The 21,061-nt window shown below is 35.8% G+C and overlaps 1 protein-coding gene across 1 annotated transcript in view; it reads left to right on the top strand.

Moving 5' to 3' along the window:
• The window catches only part of Cenpc (centromere protein C), a 61,273-nt gene that overhangs the window by 29,129 nt on the left and 11,083 nt on the right, over positions 1 to 21,061 (top strand). The window contains exons 8-13 of the mRNA XM_005392837.2: positions 2,438 to 3,009; positions 6,385 to 6,561; positions 9,630 to 9,918; positions 11,529 to 11,675; positions 12,949 to 13,028; positions 19,260 to 19,319. Of these exons, the coding sequence (XP_005392894.1) occupies positions 2,438 to 3,009; positions 6,385 to 6,561; positions 9,630 to 9,918; positions 11,529 to 11,675; positions 12,949 to 13,028; positions 19,260 to 19,319 (1,325 nt within the window). The remainder of the gene's footprint in view (positions 1 to 2,437; positions 3,010 to 6,384; positions 6,562 to 9,629; positions 9,919 to 11,528; positions 11,676 to 12,948; positions 13,029 to 19,259; positions 19,320 to 21,061) is intronic.

The following is a 21,061-nucleotide window of genomic DNA, read 5'->3' on the forward strand; positions in this document are numbered from 1 at the left end:
CATAATCTGATTCCTTATTAGAGTTGTTACTTGCATCCTTCATTCATTCAGCCACTTACTTATATCTTGAGCTCATTAATTTATCATCTTAATAATTAATCATTTAACTGATTATTTACATCTTCTTTAAGGTCATTTATTTGTTTTTGTTTTTTCAGAGTAGGTCTCTATGTAGTTCAGGCTGGCCTTGAACTCACTGTGTAGCCCAGGCTGCCCTTGAACTGATGGTGATCCTTGTGCCTTAGCCTCCCAAGCCCTGGGATTACAATAGATTTTTGTATTCTTGTGTTGAATTGTATAGATCAGTTGGAATAGGAAGCTTTGTCAGTATCGTAGAGATTTCTTTAGCAAGTAGGTTTCTCCCTATGCTGTGCCCTTGGCATTGAGTAAGAGTTAGTATGCAGTTATCTACTCTATTTATTCAAAGTACTGGATGTAGTCCCTATCACTGCCTTTTGAGGAAAGAACAAAAAACAATGATAACAATATCCAAAGAACTAATCACATGCAACACTTAATTTAAAACTTGTTCACAAAGCTTTATCTTTCAGTAACCCAGGAAGAGGAAGAAATACATGTGATGCAGAATAGACTGAGAACTAAGAGAAGGAAAAACAAGAATAAATAAAAGGAAGTAATATATATAAAAACAAAAAACGAAAAAATATGATGGTATTATTTTTAGGTGCGGACAGGAGAGGGAGGGGGAGAGAAGGTTTGAGAAGTTATATGAGGCGGCAGAGGTAGAGAAGAAAATATAAGTGAAAAATGTGAGAGATTTTATGGATGTTGGAACCAGTATGTCTTTGCCTGCAGAAAGCCAATGCTTGAAGACTCAAGAAATAACCTTTGGTACGAGAGAACCCAGTAGGCCTATGTAAATCACTTTAGAAGTTAAGCAGTTCACCCCATAAAAGGGAATACACACTTAGCCCACTCCCACATTTTGAGAGTAAAGGAGTCTGAGAATGCAAACAGATCGCCAAGTCTGTCTCACACAGACCATAGACAGGTGTGGAGGGAAAGCTGTTGCTCTACCCAATTTCAGTCCTGCTGTCTTTAGTCTACTGTATCTCAATCTGCTTTTCTCAGGATCCTTGGTATTGCATTTACTTTCCTCCCGGTAGTGAGTTTCAGCCCAGGGGTTTCTACCAGCCATAAACTGTCCTTCTTGCACCGTGTCTGGAACCACTCTCCCCTTTTTCAGCTGCCCAGACCTCTGCAAAGTCAGTAGCTTCCAGAAGTTATAGAAGAGGTTTTCCCTGTTAGTTCTGGATATTTTTCTTCCCACATCCTGCTTCCCATTGATTGTAATTGTCACAAGCGTCTGAATTTATCTCTATTTCTTATATATCTCTGTGCCCCAAGCCAGATAGTCTGGAATCGTGAAACTCCTGCTAGTGTGGGCAGTAGTGTTTGGGATGAATGCTCAGCCATGGTTGTCCCTTCCCTTCTCTTAAAGCATTTTAGGTTTGACTCTGCACTCTCAGTCCAGGAATTGGTTTCCTATTATGATCATGTATTCTGGGCTGTGTCCTGGTGAGGTCCACCAGGGCTCAGGGACTGTAGCATCTGGAGTGAATGCCCAGTTGTGGCCAACGCTGCCCCCACTCCTTGAAATTTATGCTTTGTAAAGGGTGTGTAATTCCCTGGACTTGGATTGGACTCAGTGCCAGTGATTTGGCGGTCTGTTTGTGAACAGCAGAGAAACTGCTTGGCTCCCCCATGCGTAAACACAGTGTCTCTGGACCTATATTGGGTGAGGGCCTGGGCTTAGTATGTGACTTTGCTTCTTATTCTGGCTGTGCCGTTTTCTTTATTTTAACTGTTCACTGTCCCATTCTGGTGGTTGGTAACTATCATCTCATATAGCCACTCTGACAGACAGCTATGGTGCAAACTGTGGACTCTGTATGTGTACGCTGCTTTCTGTACACCACCATGATGGATTTCCTTTTAATTTTTACATTTCTTTTATTCAGCATCTTTGTATTGGTGCTTCTATATATGAAGCCCTGTGGTTCGTAGAAAAAAAGATTAGAAGAAATCTACTATGATCTCTTGTAGTTTAGTAGTGTTCTTTTAAAATCGCATAAGTAGAAGCTTCTCAGAAATAATCTTGCCCACTCTTGTTTTGAATATGAAGAAATTCAGGCTCCAAAAGACCTTTTACAAGGCCTTATAACTCTGGGTTTTGATTTGTATAATATATATATTTTAGGGGGCAGTCAAATTAGTTTCCTTGTTCTGATTTTCTATGATAGTGTTAGTATTATAAACAGGGAGCTGAAAAGGGAAGGTGGGATTTGTAAGATTCAGAGAAAATTGAGGAGACATGTGAACTGCTTTTAAAATAGATACATAGATTTTTTTTTTTTTATCACTTTAAAAGGGTGAAACTTCTTTAGCTGCTAAAATAATATGTACCCTGTTTTAGTCCCGTTGTTAGGCATACAGCAATGGCTCCATCTCATTCATCTCCTCCAAGTGATGCAAAGTTATTAGAAGATGAATTTATAATTGATGAGTCAGAGAGAAGTTTCGCCCATCAGTCTTGGATTACAATACCGAAAAAGGGTAGACCTTTGAACCAACCTACAGTATCCTCTGCTGAGAGCGCTGCAGTCCTTCAAGATAAGAAAGCAAGGCAACATCAGAGTGTATCGCCTGTGACTCTGACAAGTAACAAACATTTACATAAAGCTCACCCAGAAGAGAAATCTAGACCCTCTAGTGAACAAAAACCAAATACAAGTTGTATTTTGATAGATGAATTGGAAACTCAAAGTCCATCTAGAAATAAAAGGAAAAACAGAAAAGCAAAACAAGAACAGAAAAAAAAAATGAACACCAATGTAGTTGAAGAGCAGCCTGCTACAGGATGGTCTAAAGATGAAAATATGTCAGATATTGCCCAAGACAACTTACCGAAAAATTCAGGTGGAACTCTTGATGATTGTGAAAAGATAAGAAATGATGACAGTGCCAAAAAAGAGATGCCTCCTGTGGGTAAGTGTTTACATTAAATATAACTATGAACATTATTCCACCATTTTATGTTTTTAATGTCTTAACTTCAGGAAGTAATAAGCAAAGAAAACTAAATCTTCAAAGAGCCTCAGAAGCCTATACTTTATTTTGTGTATGATTCAATTCCAACTGAAATTGTTTCTGCTTATGTTCTGAGTTGACAGCATACATAGAAGGAAATGTGGAAGGGAAAGATGAATAAACAAATTAGTCATCAAAATATGAGTAGAACACCATTTTAAATTCTTTAAGATTATTAAAATATAAATTAAAGATGAAACTCAGGATATTTATATGCACAGGATTAAAGTAGATGTACAGAGGACAGTTATCTAAACAGTATACCAGGTATTTGTATCTTAGGTGACCATATACTTTATCATCCCAATCAGGACTTTTGAGAATGAGAGCATCAAGACAAAAGCACAAGCTGGGATGGCCCAGGCTAACTTAGGGTGTGGCTCTGTTTGTATCATCATTGTATAGTTGATTATGATTTGTCATGAAGAAAGATTAATTTGTGTTCTTTGTGTTTTTCATTTAGTAGAAAAATTTTTCACTGCTTTTTTTTTTTGGTACTGGGAATCAAACTCAGGTCCTCACACTTGCCAAGCAGGTGCTGTACCGCTGAGCTACATCCCTGGCCCCTAGAAAATTATTCTTATAGAAAGAATTCTTTTCAGAATAGGTAATGGCACAGAAAACACTTGTCAAAAAGTATTAGGCACTTTATATATGTGTGTAATATAAATTAACCTTTTGGCAGTCCTGTATGGTAGGAGATAACACTCAAAGCAGATCAAAAGAAAAAAAGAGAAGGTCCAGAATATGTCCTGTGTAGAGTTCATAAAACTATTAGCTAGGTAGAAAATGTTTTTGACTATAATTGTATGTATACATGAGGGTTCTAGATGATTATACTATATTACTAATTGAGAGGAGAAAAAGAATATAAACTTTATTTTAAAAATAAACATTCTACTTTAGTTATTACATTTTAAAAAACTCTCATTTGGTTTAGTATGTAAAGTAGACTATATATTGCCTAAAGTAATAGTTGATGGACTTCAGTTTTGTCTGTGTACCTTTCCTTATTTTGTTTAAAATAGAGGGGAAAAGCCATCTTTTTTGTTTTTTAGAAAGTCTTTTGTAAATGTCTTCCTAAATAGAGGGGAAAAGCCATCTTTTCTGTTTTGAGGAATTCTTTTGTAAATGTCTTCCTTGTTCCATATTTTGTGAACTGGATTATTTCTTTGTCTGCTTCCTTTAGTTTTTAATTAGTTGTTGGTCATTTTAAGAAAATATAAAGAATTTAATATGAGGGTGTAGTTACGAGAAAGTTTTTTCTTACTGTACTTCAGCAGAATATGAATTCATAAAATTTGAAGGTACAAAATTTTGATGAATCCATAATGTCTTAAGATACTACATGAAGGATGTATACTTGAAGGATGCTGTCTTATAAAGAAATATGAAATGTTTATTGAATACCTTTAATACTATGCACACGAATTTTTATATTCTTTAGATTGGTTAGTAAATATAATGTTCTGATGACTGTACTGTATCAGCTGTGCTATTTTTTTGTTGTAACAAAGCACCACAAGTGTAGTAGCTTAAAGCAACATGTGGATTTTATCTTACAGTTCTGTAGGTCAGAAGTTTCACTGGGTTCAAACCAAGATGTTGGCAGAGCCATGTTCCTTTCTGGTAGCTCAGCTAGAAAAACTGTTCCTTGCCTTTTCCTGTCTTGAAGCCGTCTGTATTCCTTGACTTGTGTCCTCCTCCATCATCAAAGCTAGCACTTTGGGCTTCTCGTGTTTTGAATTTCTCTTGTCTCTTCCATCATTTTTTATCTCTCTCACCACAGCTTTTAAGGAGACATGGCTTGGTCCAATCTGGATAATCCAAAACAATCTCACTTGAAGATTTATAATTTAGACACAGTTTTAATCTCCTTTCCAGAAATTACATTGAAAAAAAGGTCATTAATTATTTCAAAATAAAAAATTCTAATTACCTTGTTTTTTTTTTTTTGTTTTTCTCCGGTACCGGGAACCGAGCTCACGACCTTGCACTTGCCAGGCAGGTGCTTTGCCGCTGAGCTAAATCTCCAGCCCCCTAATTACCTTGTTTTAACTTGGGACATTGGTATGTAGGTAGAGGAATAATATGTTTTGCTTTCCAAATAACATTATTTGTATGTTTGTTTTTTGGTTTAGAAGTATGTAAGAGTTACCCAAACAACTTGAAAAGTTCGCATTCATTCATTCATTTATTTTTTATTTTAAAGAGACTAAACAGTAACAAAATAACAACATAGACAAAAAACAAAGTAAAAATAATAAAAGTAATACAGGGTTTCAAAACAAAATGATAGGAATTAACAGTGGTTGTTATATATTGTTATCTTCAGTGAAGTTTCTCAAATTACCAGATACAAGAATGCAAGATTGATCAAGCCATTAAAGAGAATAAAAAATAATTAAAAACATTAGAAATGATACAGAGCTTCATTAGACAAGATGGTAGAAATTCAGCAATGGTTGTTATATTGCATATTGTTGTGTTCAAATTAGTTGTTCAGATTAACAGATATAAGCATGCAAAATTGATCAAAAAAGATTAAGCATTAACTGTTCCTTTCAATAAACCATTAGACATCAGCAGTACAATTATCCCAGCTACCATATATTTTATTTTCCCCTTGCTTCTTTCTTTTTCTCCTTTCCCTCGTCCCAGTTGTTTCTTCCTTTGAGTAATTTCTTTCCCTTTCATAATATCTATTGTGCATTTTGGGTTTTATTTACTCTTTCAGGTTCTTACACTAGGGAGACACTAGTGTAATGTTTTTACACATTTGGGTCTGATTTATTTCACTTGTGAGTACTCTAGTTGCATCCATTTACCTATAAAAGTCTTGAGTTTATCTTTTGTTATAGCTGAGTAGTACTCCATTGTGTAAAAATACATCTTTTTTATCCATTCCACAGTTGATGGGCATTTGGGTTGTTTCCAAGATTTAGCTATAACAAATTGTGCTGCTATGAACAAGGGTGCACCTATATCGCTGTGGTATGATGTCTTTAATTCTTCTGGGAAAATACCCAGAAGGGGAATAGCTGGGTTAAGTGGGACTTCTTTTTTTCTTTTCTTTTTTTAAAGTGGGACTTCTAATCCTAGAAAAGTTTGCATTTAATGGATAGAAAATTAGAAGTCTTTTGAAAACGTGTGGCTTTGAGATAAAAAGCCTACAGGATAAATTTTTATAAAATCTGTGAATTTTTTTAACAACTCATTGTTGAGATTTTTAATTTTCTTAAATTTAGGTTTTTATGTCTTTCTTTATTATAGAAAATATGAAAACAAAATGTAGATCCAAAAAAGATAAGAAAGAATCCCGAAAGAAGCATATTTCCCGTGAGTCTAAGAGGAAAGAACAGATACCTGAAGAAATGACTTCAACTGTCACAAGAAGTCGCAGAATTTCCAGGCGTCCATCTGATTGGTGGGTGGTACGGTCAGAGGAAAGTAAGTGTTGTTTAAACTATGTTTAAATAGTTTGAGTGGCCCCTCAAAATCATTTTTGAACAAATTTATGTTTGACTTACATTGCTGTTATACAGAAAAACCTCATGACTATAGAGTTAAATCGGTCATCAAGAGAAATATTAAATCATTATAAGGAAGTTAGATGCTCTAACATCAAGTGGTCTGGGTGTGCGGATGTTGCAGTAGAAAAAGCAACTCAAAAACCTAAGGTCCTTGCTGTCATGGAAATTATATTCTAATGGGAGAAGACAACATAGATAAATAATTCATGTGTTAATAGATAATAACAAAAACAAAATAGTGGATAGAAATGGGAAGGAGATTACAGGAGTAGGCATGGATAAGACAGTAGGGTGGGATGTTATTTTTAGAATAGGTAGTATGATAGCCTATTGTGATCTTTCAGAACCCATGTATGAATAAATTAGGGAGGGAACCATACAAACAGCTAAGAGTGGAACTTTCCATACCAAGGTAGTAGTATTTGTAAGTGTCCTAATGGAGAATAATAGTGTGGCATGAACAGAGTGAATCAGAGAAGATAAGTTCTGACAGGCAGACCATGATGAAGAATTGATAACTACAGTGGGAAAGGAACGCCAACTTGGGGAAAAGTGCAAGTGTGGTGACTAGTTTTAGGAGGTTGGTAAAGGTAGTAGATAGTAATAATTGGATTCAGGGTTATTTTTTGAAGAGTGTGAAAGGAAGGAGTACTGATGGGTTGGAAGGAGAGAAAGACAGCCTGGGGTCACTCACAGGTTTGTTTGTTTTGATTTTTTAAGACAGGGTCTCATGTAGTTCTGGCTGCCTTTGAACTCACTGTGTAACCCAGTGGCCTTGAACTCAAGCAGTTTCTGCTTCAGCCTCCCAACTGCTGAGATTACAGGCATATGCCACAGGATGTTTGCTTGTAAGAGAAAAGGATTTGGGAAACACAGAAAAATTTCAGGTTTCTACATGTTAGATAACAAAGTGGATGTGTTGAGGAGGTCTTCAGATAGCAATGAGACTAGTACAGATACGGCACTACATATGTGAGGGCTTGTTGCTATGAATTATTGAGTCGTGGGAACACTTGTGGAATTATTGGGATCCTTGATTGATAGCGGTTATTACTTACTGCAGGCTTCATTGGACTTTGGAGTCAAATCTGAGTTCAAATTATGACTCCTACCATTGGGTAATTTTTTTCTTCAGTTTTTCACTAATCCCTCTCCTTCTTTGGGTTACAAATTCTTTTCCTTTGAGTTTTTATAAGGATTATACAGCATTAATATACGTAGTAGAATGAAATATTAACTAGCGCTACTATTACTGCTTTGGGGAGCTTACGTTTCTTCTCCAAGTTGCCTGAAACACATGGGTAATACAAATCTTACAGAGGTTATATAAACGTGCTTGAACTCTGAAACTTAGCAAAACATCCTTTCATAACAGTCCTGAAATGCGTGTTGGATTTCTGACCAAGTTAAGAGTAACAAAAGGAATGTTCATAGTTCATACAGTCCAGACTCCTTCAGCTGGTGGAAAAAGAAACTGAAATCTGAAGTCCAGAAAAACAACATGATATTGTTCCTAAAGTGCATGTAATACATATGTGGCACTGCTGTCCCTTTGTATATATGAATATATAGTTATTAAGTGTTTGTGAGGCAGCAGTGGTATGCAGGACCAGGACTAATGTAATAGTAGAAAGACTTTAGGTATTATTTGGTTTCAAAGTAGTGTGAGTTCAGGCTCTTACTTATATGACCCTGGAAGTGAGTGCTTTATTAAAATTTTCCAAGAGTGAAAACGTTTCAATTTTTTGCTTTGCAACTGTTGTTAGGCATTATGAACATGATAGGTAAAACATCAGTCAGTTCCTCAGTCTCAAAAAATTGTCATTTTCAGATATGTGATGAGCATTATCAGAGAATTGAGAGAGAGAGCTAGCCTAACACTTGGGGATTAGCGACTTCTTGAAGAATGAATTAGGAGCTACCTAATTGGGTGGTAGGAGGAGAAAGGATGGTATGGCTCAAGGAGAAGTAGCATGTGCAAATTTGATCTTCATTTTTTTCTGTAGTGTGCCTCAATTGTGGAGAGCTTGTTAAAATGGATTACGGGGCTCTTTGCCAGGTTCTGTTTCTGTAGGTCTGAAATAGGACCTGAGAATTTATATTTTAAATAAATGCTAACCAAATACCAGGCCGAACTTAATAAGTCTAAGGAGTGTCTTGAGAACCAATACTTTAGAAAAAGTGTGAATAATTCATTACTGTGGGCTTTCTGGTTTCTTTGGAAGGGGATGTGAGAGTGAGTGGTTGTTAATGAGATAAGCAAACTACTGACGGGCAGGAGAGTGTGGGAGCACAGTTGAGAAGTAGGACTGAAGCACTAAGGGATCGGTTGTGGGTAGGAGCAACAGTTTTAGATGACTTAGATTTCTGATGTAGGTACCTGGATAGTTTTACTTTTCATTAAGACAGTAAGTAAAGCCAGAGAGACAGATTTAGGGAAGAGTGGTGGGTGGATATCAGTTGGTATTGGCATATAGATATTAATTAAAGCTCTTAGGAGTTGGATCCTCCAGAGACAGTACATAGGCTGAAAAGTTGAAGCTGGAACCTTGTGGAATATCAGGATCTTAAGGATGATCCAGAGAGGGGGTTGTTTGAGAAGATCATGATGGCTGTAAAGGGTTTGGTGCATGTCTCTCTGAATTGAAAGATTGGTAATAAATTTAAAGTAAAAACATTTAGCCAATGAGATTGATCTGTGTGTATGTATTTATAATGGATAGTGTCTTGGTTCATGAACACTTTCGTTTGCAAACAATTTGGTTCACAAGCATCTGGCAAAATTTTGTTTTTGTTTGCAAACTGCATCAGGTGACAAACATGGCTGTGGCAATTTTTCCCACATAAACACAAATGGCCCCATCTTTTCCAAAATCATAGAACAAAGTCTGTGAACCGAGGTACCATTATAAATACAAATGATGTTATTCACTAAGCCAGATTATCTGGAAAATATTTTAGTAACTTTTTGATTGAATCCTCCAGGTCCTGTTCATAGTAATTCATTAAGAAATGATATATCGGTGTATCACAACAGCAGACGAAAACCTGCTAAGAAAACAAATCAGTCATCTAAGAATATTGTGAAAAAAACTGTTCCATCAAAAAGGCAGAAGACATCTACTCGAGGCAGCTCAAGAGTACAAAAGTTTTTAAACGTTGAAAATTCTAGAGGTATTACTGACCATGATGAAGTTTCCAGTTGTCCCCAGAAAGAGTCATTGGAAAATGATAAGACAGACCTGACTAAGAAAAAAAATCTTGATTGTTCCAGGTAATGTTTATTATGTGTTCAATATAGTTATTTTTGTTGTTTAGCATTGAAGAGCTAATCTGTTATTTAGTCATTCAGAGAGAGTAGTAGTATGAAAGACTGCACTGTAACAAACTGTTATGAAATCCAGAATTTGCATTAGCTGGGTGGCACCCAGGGAAAGTACTACTCTGAACTTGTTACTTAAATGGGGGATAATACATATGCACATAAGACTGTGAGTATTAAAGTAAGCATTGTTGCCTGAGGTGCTTCCTTTTTAAAAAATTTGTGGTAAAAGATATATAGCATAAGATTAATCGTCATTAGTGATTTTTAAGTATAAAGTTCGTTTTGTTTTAAAATGATATTAATGTCATTAATGAGAGTAATTCCTAATTAGTAACTAGGGGCCTATCAATAGTTTTCCTCATTAACATTTTTTTTACTATCAATTATTTATAAGGTATTCTTATCAATCCTAACAAACTGTTGAGCTAATGTTGTTTTTTATGCATTCTTGCTTTTTGCTAAAGCACACATTCAAAAAATATTCGAGAACGCTGTATGCTAGAAACAGCAAGGTGCTAAGGATGTACTGAAAGAAATCATTGGAATGTCCTAAAATATATTTGTACGTCATCGTGGTGCCTAGAAAATTCCATATACTTCCTAAAATTTTAAGTTTTTCTGACTGTTTTTCATACCTACAAAAGAAATGTTGGACTTGTGTTGCTAGTATTTTGTTTGGGCTTTTTGATCTATAGCATGCTTTCCTTGCAATATCTTTGCCTAGTTTGGGTATAAAAGTAACACTGGCTTTATAAAACGAGTTAGGAAATATTTTCTTTTATTTTGGGAGAATTTAAGAGTTTATATTAATTCTTTGAATGCTTGATGGACTTCAGTGGTGGAGCCTTTTCGGGAGCTTTTCTTTGTTGGGAGATTTTTAATTACTGGATCATAGATCTTTTTAGGCTATTTTCTTAAAATCACTTTTTTGGATGTTTTTAGAATTTGTTCATTTCAAGTTATCTTTGTTATATTCATTTCAAGTTATCTTTGTTGGTATATGGTTGCTCATGGCATTCTCCTACGATCACTTTTATTTCTTTTGACTCTGATGGTCTAAGACTCAGAAGTGTACCAAAACCTCCTTAAAAGGAATAGTTTATCTTCTTTGCATACATTTGGGATAAACTGATCATCTGGACACTACCAGAGAAATGAACTACGTCCTTCTAACGGCCTTGCTGTACCCACAAACAGGCTGACTAGGAATGTTAAAGAAAACAATTTTACCAATTAACTATGATAGATTAACTGAATAGTATGCACCACTAGCTGCCTATAGGTCTAATCTCCCACTGCCCTTCCTTTATTACTCCCTTCTTAGTTAGACCAGGTTTGCACCATCTCCCTCATAAAAATTTTTCAGATTGGTAATCTTGGTAGCTCCTAAAATCTGTTTCCCTTCCTGAGCTAGGTGTTAAGTTTTAGGTCGTGAACATAGTCAGCTGATATTCTTTCTAGCCAATATTATATTGTTTATATACCCACTTTTGCATTGTTTCTTGAAGAATTTTTTTTTGAAGAAGTATAAATGAGTTTTAAACTTTTTATATTGGTAGAACAACAAGACATTCCAAAGATCAAGATGAAATTATGTCCACACAGAATGTTCGCCTGAAGTCTCAGATCAGTGAAGATACATGTAAGACACCAGTAGAGTCTAATTTAGAGTCTGGAGAGTCTAAAGCTTCAGTTTTGGAAGAAAGGTATGCATGAATTAAAAAAATAATAGGCTTTATTCACTATAGCGGTTACCCACTGCTGTATGATAAATTACCCCAAAACTCAATTTTAATATTGTTATTGGCTTCCATAGTTATTGGGGGTTAGAAACCTGGAAGAGGATTAGCTAACACTTCTGGCTTAAAGATTCTTAGGAGGGTAGCAGTTAAGATGTCTTTCTGGTTTATAGTCATTTGAAGGTTTGACTGGAACTGACAGGTCCTCTTTATAAGATTTCACTTGAGTGGCTGTTGGTTGAAGGCCCCAGTTACTTCCTACAGCCAACTGACCTTAGTGTTTTGCAATGTGGTGCTTTTCACCAGGCTGCTCAATGTGGAGGATGGCTTCCCACAAGCAAGTAATCTAAGAAGAAAGCCTAACTGGGAAAGGGGTTGCAGTGTGTTTTAGTAACTTAACCTGTGAAGTTGTAGAGTCACTTCTGTATTCTATTCATGAGAAGTAAGTTGCCAGAAATCCATACTACATCTTAAGTGAGGAGAACTGGATTCCATGTCTTGAAAGGATGGATATCAAAGAATTTATGGATGTATTGTAAAAGCATCCACTGACTCAATGCACAAGTCAGGTTAGCCTATGTGTATTTTATCTGAAGTTATAAAACCTTTTAAAGTGAAATGAGTGATAAATTATAGCAAATTCTAAGACTTAACTGATGATTAAGGTTTCTTTACCGTGTGGGGTTGTGGGCAAGTCTAACGTAGATTCCTAGTAGGAGGAGAGGATCTAGGACTGGGATAAGTTGAATCATCTCTGATAATTTGTGGATAACATTTTAAATTCTATTTGGTGTGTGCTGTAGCTTTGTCTAAGGGTAAGATATGCTCATTTTTCATTTTTTCCTATGCTATGATTGTTATTGTCATTAGAATTGACTACATAACTTATTCATGAGTTTAGTTTAAAATGTTATAAATTTAGTATTTACCATATTTGGCCATCAGTTATAATATTAAATTATAGTCTTTGTATTATGCAGCAAGTAAGTATATTCTTGGTGACCTGTAACATCACTGTTGGTTTTATAAGAAAGAAAACTATAACAGTTTAAGAAAAAAATTGGGGGCTGGGGATCTAGCTCAGCGGCACAGCGCCTGCCTAGCAAGTGCAAGGTCGTGAGTTCGATTCCTGGTACTGGAAAAAAACCAAAAAAAACAAAAAAAGAAAAAATCATCATTAAGCTGAGGTACGTGAGATATAGATATTATAAAAACAGTGTTTTTTTTTTTTTTTCTTAAGTGGACCTTCTAGGCTCAAGAATTATTTAATGTCTGGAAACAATAATTCTGATGTGAATAATGAGGTTCAGGAAAGTTTAGGTAAGTTACTGTTTATTTTCTATTGTCTTGATTTCTTTGGCATTATGGGTGTGCAGTAGATATGCTGTTTTATTTTTTAATTTTCACTGATGGCAAATGTGTGTGTTCTTTGCTTACTATAAACAGATTTGTAAGTGCAAGAGAAAAAGAAAATAAATGACAGTTTTCTTTTAAATAGGGCATAAAGAAATACTGGTGCTCAAGGTATCTCTTCCAGGATTTAAAAATATTATGCTAATGAAGGGATAAATGAAGCAAGATTAACTATCAAAACTTCACATGCTGAAATTTTTTTAAAAAACCTCTTATAGAGAATTTCATAAATTTTTTTGTGCCCCTAAAGAATGTGTGCTTAGATATAATCTCTAGTACTTCTTTTTTCTTTCCTTGGTTCACTGATTCTTTTTCCTTTGTAGCTGTTCTTTCCTCTAACTTTAAATTTTAGTGTTTTTGGTGGCACACGCAGTAATCCCAGCACTTGGGAGGCTGAGGCAAGAAGATTGCTGCGAGTTCAAGGCCAGCCTGGCCTATGTAGTGCGTTCAGGGCCAGCCTGAAGTGCATAGTGAAACTCTGTCTCAAAAAGACCAAACAAAAAAAGGATAAATTTTAGTGTTTTTCTCTCTTTACATCAATACATATACATTAATTAATACTGTTATTATTACTTTATCAATAATTTAGTAGAGAAGGCACAGTGACTTTTCCAGTACAATTTTGGCTTTATTTTATAGGTTTTACTATGTAGTGTGCTTGGACTATGCTCTTAAGTTGTAATGATCTTTTTTTTTGACCCAGGAGTTACTTAAAGAGTACATAGTCAGGATTTCAGTGTTCAGCATCAAGGTCCTGGGATTGAACCAGCTCAATGTTTACTAGCTATCCTACTTCAAGAGAGACATGTCAGTGTTTTTAACTTCAGACTCCTTATCTGTAAAATTGGGATATCAATTCCAATCCCATAGGTCAATATATTTGGTGTGTATTAAATTCCCAGTGTTGAATATTATCTTAAGTTGTGTTTTGTTTTGTTCTTTTTTGTTTGTTTGTTTCTTTTTGTTTTGGTTTTTCTCTGGTACCGGGAACCGAACTCACGACCTTGCGCTTGCCAGGCAAGCGCTTTTGCCGCTGAGCTAAATCCCCAGCCCCCTTGTTTTGTTCTTTTATTAATACTTTCCAGTTTCATTTTATTGTTCTGGAGAACTTTGCCTGTATTTTTTAATTGCCTGAACATACTAAGTTTGTGTGTGTGTGTGTGTGTGTGTGTCTGTGTTCATGTTCTAGCATTAGCTAGTTAGTTTTTATAATTTTTCCATAGAAACTTTAAAAAAGAGAATGTTTTGTACTTAGAAAATATATACCTGCTCATTATTTTGTTGATCATGTATGTGGATGTATTTTTTGGATATACTTTGAAGTCTTAAATATTTGTGGGATATTTTTGAATACTATTATGTATTCTTTAGGAGTTAGGAATATGGCATTGGGTACATGTGGCAGAGTGTTGTGCCTCTCCTAGAGCTCGCTTTCTGGAAGGGGCAGGATGACAGTATAAAGAGTATAGTTTTTGATCTGTTGAGTGTTGAGCATAGGACGACAAAACGGGGTTGGGGGAAAAATTGGAGGTTGTATGTTTTGGTTGATGGGCAAGGGGCCCTCAGTGAAGAGTTGATCATTTGAGTGAAGATATGAATTAGCTGAGAAAGTAAACCAGTAGCTGTCTGAGTAAATAGGGTCCTGGAGGAAAGATTAAGGGAAAAGGTTCTGATGTGATAATAGCCTGTCCTGGGCAAGGAACACCAAGTTGGCCAGGTCCTTGGGCAGAGGAAGACAAGGAGAGTACAGGAGATGTCGCCGCAGAGGTACAGAATCACTGTAGGGTTCAGGGGCTGTTGTAAGGAGTTTGGCTTTGCTAAGAGACATGAGAAGCCATTGGAGGATTTTGAGCAGAGATAAGAAGCAATCTAACTTATATTAACAGAATCACTGCAGCTACTGCTAGGAGTGGATTAATAAGGGTTGAGAGAGCAAGTGAAGTTTTGAAGCAGGGAGATTACTTGATGAGACCTTGGTATAGTTGTAGTGGGAGCTAGTGGCTTCGACCAGGTTGATAACAGTAAAAGATGGAGAGAGCGGTGGTGAGTTTTAGGGAATTTTTTTCTTTCTTTTTTTTTCTTTTTTTTGAGACACGGTCTCTCCCTATGTAGTCCAGGCTGGACTCAAACTCACAGCAATCCTCCCGCCTCAGCCTTCCTGGTGCTGGGATTACAGGCATGTGGCACCATCCTTGGCCCAAGTTTTAGGAATTTTTAAAGGTAGAGTCAGCGGGATTCCTGATGAATGAGTTGTGGAGTGTAGGATAAAGAGGTGCCAGGGGTAGCTTAAGAAGTGGCATTGTCGTTACCTGATTTGGAGAGTGTTAGGGAAGGAGCACACTTTGGGGGAAAAGAACAGATATGTGGATTTGGACATGCCAAGCTTAATATTCCTCTGATGGGAATCCTTCCTTTTGACTTGAGATCTGTTAGGGATTGTTAGAGCTAAAGTAAAATCCACTGCAACTGTCCGTTTGGTTTTCCTGCCATTTAAATCTTGTGTACATTGCAGTGCTCCTGCTTTGTTCAAATTTTTCTTGTTCCAATAAATGCTTTTTACCCTGTAGTCTGTCTTACCAAATAATATTATGACCTGTACTTTTTTGGTTGGTTTTCTTATGTTTTTCGTCCTTTAAACTTATTAAGAGAACTGAAAGTGGCTTAGAAACAGCATGACTAAATTGCTATTTTTTTTACTTGCTAAATGTCATATATACATTTATTGCCAACAAATATGTATTCTTTTTAAGGTTAGTAGACATACTCATGTGCTAGCAAGGACTCAGAATCTTTTTTTTTTTAATACACCAAACCATTATTCAGTAGAAAATAATGTTGAGTCATGATCTCTTTTCCTTTATTTTTGCTTCTTTGTACTTAATGCTTATGAGTAGAAACTTGAAGTCCATCTAATTTCCTTTTTCCTTTATAGATAACCTATTTTCTGTCATCTTCAAGTGTAGTGGGATTCTTTAATCTTGAAATTCAGGAGTTGTTGGTATTGATTGCTTTTAAAAATTACCGTTTTTTGAGACAGGGTCTTTACTTTAGTAGTTCAGGCTGGTCTTGAACTCATTGTGTAGCCCAGGCTGGCTTTGAACTTATGATCCTCCTGCTTAACGCTCCTGAATGCTGAGATTACATTCATGCACCACAGCATGTGGCTAAAAAAATTATTTTTTAATAATTTCAGATACACAGAACTCCTATATCCTCTTCATTCAGGTTCTGCAAACTTCGTTCTGTTCCCCTTGTCTAGTCTGTCTCTCTCTTCGCATGTGTTTTATCATTCATCCTTTTCTGAAACATTTGAGAGCAAGTTGCAGTTATTATGTGTTATTTTCTCTTAAATACCTCCCAAAATATTTCAGCAAGGCAAGGACATGACCAGCCTCTAGCTTTTCATATCAGGAATGAACATGAGTAGAGAACTGTTACCTATTCAGAGTCCATTTAAATCTCACCAGCAGTTCCTTTACTTCTGTGATCCAAGATCCAGTCCTAAATCATAGATTGCATTTAACTATGCATTTCCTTCAATATGGAACATTTCTTTAGTCTTTTCCTAACTAACATAACCTTGACATTTTTAAGGAATACAAACAACAACAAAAACCCTACATTTGAAAGACCTTGGTTTAATTGCCAGCATCATTAAATAAATACCTCTTTTCTTTCATAATTTTTGTGGAGTGACACTCTGATACTATTTCAACAGTATAGTGTGTTCCTTATCAAACCTTGCTTCACCAACCTTAGCATCTGTTGAAGACTCCCACTTAAATCATCAGCCACTAATGATGGTACTAAATTATTTTCTCTTTTCTTACTTTCTTCTCCATTAATTAGATGGCAGTCTACTGTAAGAAATAGTTTCCCACCCTTCCCTATGTGTTGATTACTTATTTATTTATATATGTTTGTTTGGATGACAGGGTTCATATTTTATGGGATTATAATCTAACTATCATGCATTCTCATTCAAACTGTTCACAGAGCTGACCATTGGGGGTTCTTTTCAACCAGACCATATGTGCTTTTGTTGTGATTCTGTCATTCTATGAATATTATCTTGCCGGGGGGCATAAAAATGTTCCAGATTACTTTTCCCGCCCCACTTCTGGAATAAAGTATTTCTCTTAAGAAATCTGGTTCTTTTTATTGGAAGATGGCATTTAAAATCCCAGATCTGGGTACTCAGTGCTTCTTGTTAGCAGAGTATTCTTGCTTCAAGGCTCTTCTGATTGACAGAGATAGGATATAGACACATACAAACACACCCTATATGTTATATGGGCCTCTATATCCATTTCTGTATTGAAATTTACAACCATGAATTCACATTAATGCCTGTAGTCCCAGTCCAACACAGACTTCTTTTCCAATTGTGTAACGCTATTCCTTTTTTCTTTTGTTTTTTTTGGTTTTTCTCCGGTACCGGGAACCGAACTCATGACCTTGCGCTTGCCAGGCAGGCGCTTTGCCGCTGAGCTAAATCCCCAGCCCTGTAACGCTATTCTTAATAATAAGAAAACTGGCTCTCATCCTTAGTGTGTTTTCTTATTTGTTTGGTTCCTTCTGAACTCCACCAGCTACCTCCAAGGTCCCCTGCTGTGGGAAAGTTTTCAACGAAGATGAGACCTGTAGTTATTGAAATGGAGACTGCATAGGATATTGGATTATGGGGTAGAGGGTATAACAGCTGTATTGAGATCAACTGATACACAGTTAACATGTTTATGATAGTGTACAAGTCTGTGGTGTGCATTCTTCACCACAGTGAGTTTAGAACATTCTTATATCACCACCCCAAAGAAATATGTAACTAGAGAAAATAAACCTAACACCTTTCAGCAGCTGCTTTTCGTTCCCTTCTCTCCAGGCCTAGGCAACTACTATCTACAGTAATTCTTTACAGATTTATGTATTTTTGAGAGAGGAATTTGATTTTATGATTTCCAGGTTTTCTTCCAATCCAGCAACTTTATAAAGTATTTAGTTCAGTCATTCTTCACAGTGTTTTGCTTCCGTAGTCTCCTGTGAGAATATGATGAAAATTCAGACCAGCTTTTGGGAAAATGAACATATTACATGCAACATGACTGGTGCATGGACAGGAGAGGTTCTAATTACATACTCCTATATAACTGACCTGCCCAGAACTTACTGGTTTAATATGAGTATATTGGTTAGTCTTGTATGGTTCTGTACATTGACTTGATTTGGCTAGGTGCTTTTAGGGTGCTTTTATAATTTTATAGTTAGATGAAGGCTGCAGTACTAACTAGTCTGACTGGATGTCCAAGTTAGCTTCTTCCCTTCTATAGATAGTATCTTTGATCATCACAGCATGTCAGTCTTAAGTTGTCAGTTTTCATATATTGCTGTTGTCTTCCTCCAAAGGGAGATCCTCACTGGGACACACATATCTTACTAGGATTTAGGATTTAGCCTTGGAAGGACCGGAAAGTCATTTTTGTTAGATTCTATTACTCAGGCAAATCACTAAGGCCAGTAAAGATTCAAGAAGGAAATACTTTAAGATACTGCTTTTTGATAAAGAGCACTTGTGCACAGGAAGCAAAAGAAGCGTATCACAGCTGTCTTTAATGCTTTGTACAACACATAAAATTGAGAACCCCTGAGCTCTGGCACACTGCTAATAAATTAAGCACATTTATACTGTTTTAGAACTTCAAGGAGAAAGTTGCTGATTGATCGTAGGTTACTAACGTATTAATTATTATACCCTGAATTTTTATCTACAGTGACTTATTTCCCCCATGCCTGGGCAATGGAAAACTTGGCTGCTCTTTTTTTTTTTTTTTTAACAAATATGTTTAATATGCTCTTTAAATATGTTTAATATGCTTTTTAAATATGTTTCTTACAGCAAATTCTAGAGAAATGTTACACTGTTTTTCCTTAGTTTTTATTTCTTTGCACATTTTTATTGTTTTTGCTTTGTTTTGTTTTTGTCTATGTTGTTATTACTGTTTTTTAAATTGTGTTTAAAAAACATACTGTCAGGCCAAATATTATTTAAAACACTTTTACTGAAGTTGAGCAAGTAACAACTTTTAAGTCAGCATGGGATTAATAGCTACTGATCATGATACCATCTTTTGCATTTCACAGACAACTCAAGAGTAAAAGGATGCAAAGTGGCACCAAGGAATAACATGCATTACAAATTAGGTAAAGAATTAACTAATTTATATTTTTTCTTGTAATATTTTTTCTTGTAATATTTCCATTGAGGCAAATGCTGTTAAATCTGTTTTTAAATTTTAATTTTTTTCAGTAGAGGGAATAATATTATTTGAATTAATTGATAGGTGAATTAAAATTATATATGTAAAGTTTTGTGCTTAGTTCTTAAAAATTTATTTCACAGTAAATTGAATTTCACACCAAGTCAGTTTTTGGTCCACTTACAGTCCTTTTGCTGTGCACCATGGTAAATCTCACCTGAGCAAACATGTTAGGGTAGAGAATTATCTCAAGGAAAATAGAGCTGCTAGATGTATGTACATCTTTTTCCACTTTCATCCAGGTCACTCCTAACCAGAGCTCTAAATACCTAGAATGGTAAGTAGGCAACACTTCGAGCACTGGAACCCATGAAAAGATCCACGTGGGTGTTAACAATCTGTAGTTCATCGAAAGGCACTTGCCAGTCAAGTTTCAGAGGGGCTTCTACATTTGTGCGACCTGTTAGTGGCTTTCTATGTGATCTAGAAAACTGTGTAGAATGATGTTAAGCACAGAAGTGATACCACTACCATTGACATAGTTTCTTGATTAGAATGAAGTTCATGGTCCTACCTGCACTCCAGTGAGAAGCTTATACTACTTTAGAGTATGTCTACCACATGCTGCTAATATGTTTAAAATTTTGTAAGTGTTTAAGTAAGGATTTTTGGAATAATACCTTGGAATCTGTAGAGTACTTAAAACTTGGTATGGGAGGAGGAAAGTAGAAGGATAAGGGAGTGAAATGAAGGTGGTCTAAATGCAGAGGAAAGATCAGGTGGCTCAATAAGGGCTTTTGTGTGTGTGCATGTGCTGATGATTGGACCTAGGACCTTGCACATCCTGGCATATGCTTTTACCACTGGGCTATATCCCCATTCTCAGGGCTGTCACTTTGACATAATCATGGAGAAATGAGAGTTTAGTTTTTGAGTGTCAGAGTAGAAAAGTAACCAATATTAGAATGAAAAACAGAAATCTTTGAAATGACGAAGAGACTGGAGAACAAATGGTCATTCAGCCAATAAAAGTGAAGAGAAGGAAGACTCCTAGATGTAAAATAATAAATATAAAGTGAGATGGAATCAAAGAGAAGCATGTTGTTACACTCAATAAGTGGGAATGGACTGAATTCCTCTAATAAGCTAGAGACTTTGGATTTAGTTAAGTAATATAAATCAATGTTTATTAAAAACCACATGTTTATAATTAAAGAATTAAATGGGCTACTGTAAACTCCAGAAAGAGCAGTTTTACTATTAGCCAAAGTAGAGTGAAATTTAAGATTAAAACTGATGAACATAATAATGATGGATATGTAATGATGAAGTGAGCAACTTATGAAGAAGATAGAAAAATTGTGCTCTTGTGCGCCAAACAACTTAGCATTTAACATTCACTAAGAAAAGAATGAGTAGAAAAGGCAAGAAGGTTTTTATTAAACCATGTAATTAGAGTGGAGATTTTAATAAACCATTTTCAGATCAGATAGCACTAGCAAGCAGAAAATAGGTAAGGACATTGGAATTCGATAAAGTATTTAATATATGGAACTTAGCATTGTTCATGTAAGAAGAGGTATTTCTAACGTTATCAGCCCTGGGTATTATCAAATTTCATGTATTTGCCAATCTAGAGGCCCAGGTTTTCCTTTTTATTATTAGTACACATTTTTCTAGTTTTTT

The sequence above is a fragment of the Chinchilla lanigera genome, unplaced genomic scaffold (assembly GCF_000276665.1).
Source record: "Chinchilla lanigera isolate Chin_1 unplaced genomic scaffold, ChiLan1.0 scaffold00046, whole genome shotgun sequence".
Taxonomy (NCBI): Eukaryota; Metazoa; Chordata; class Mammalia; order Rodentia; family Chinchillidae; genus Chinchilla; species Chinchilla lanigera.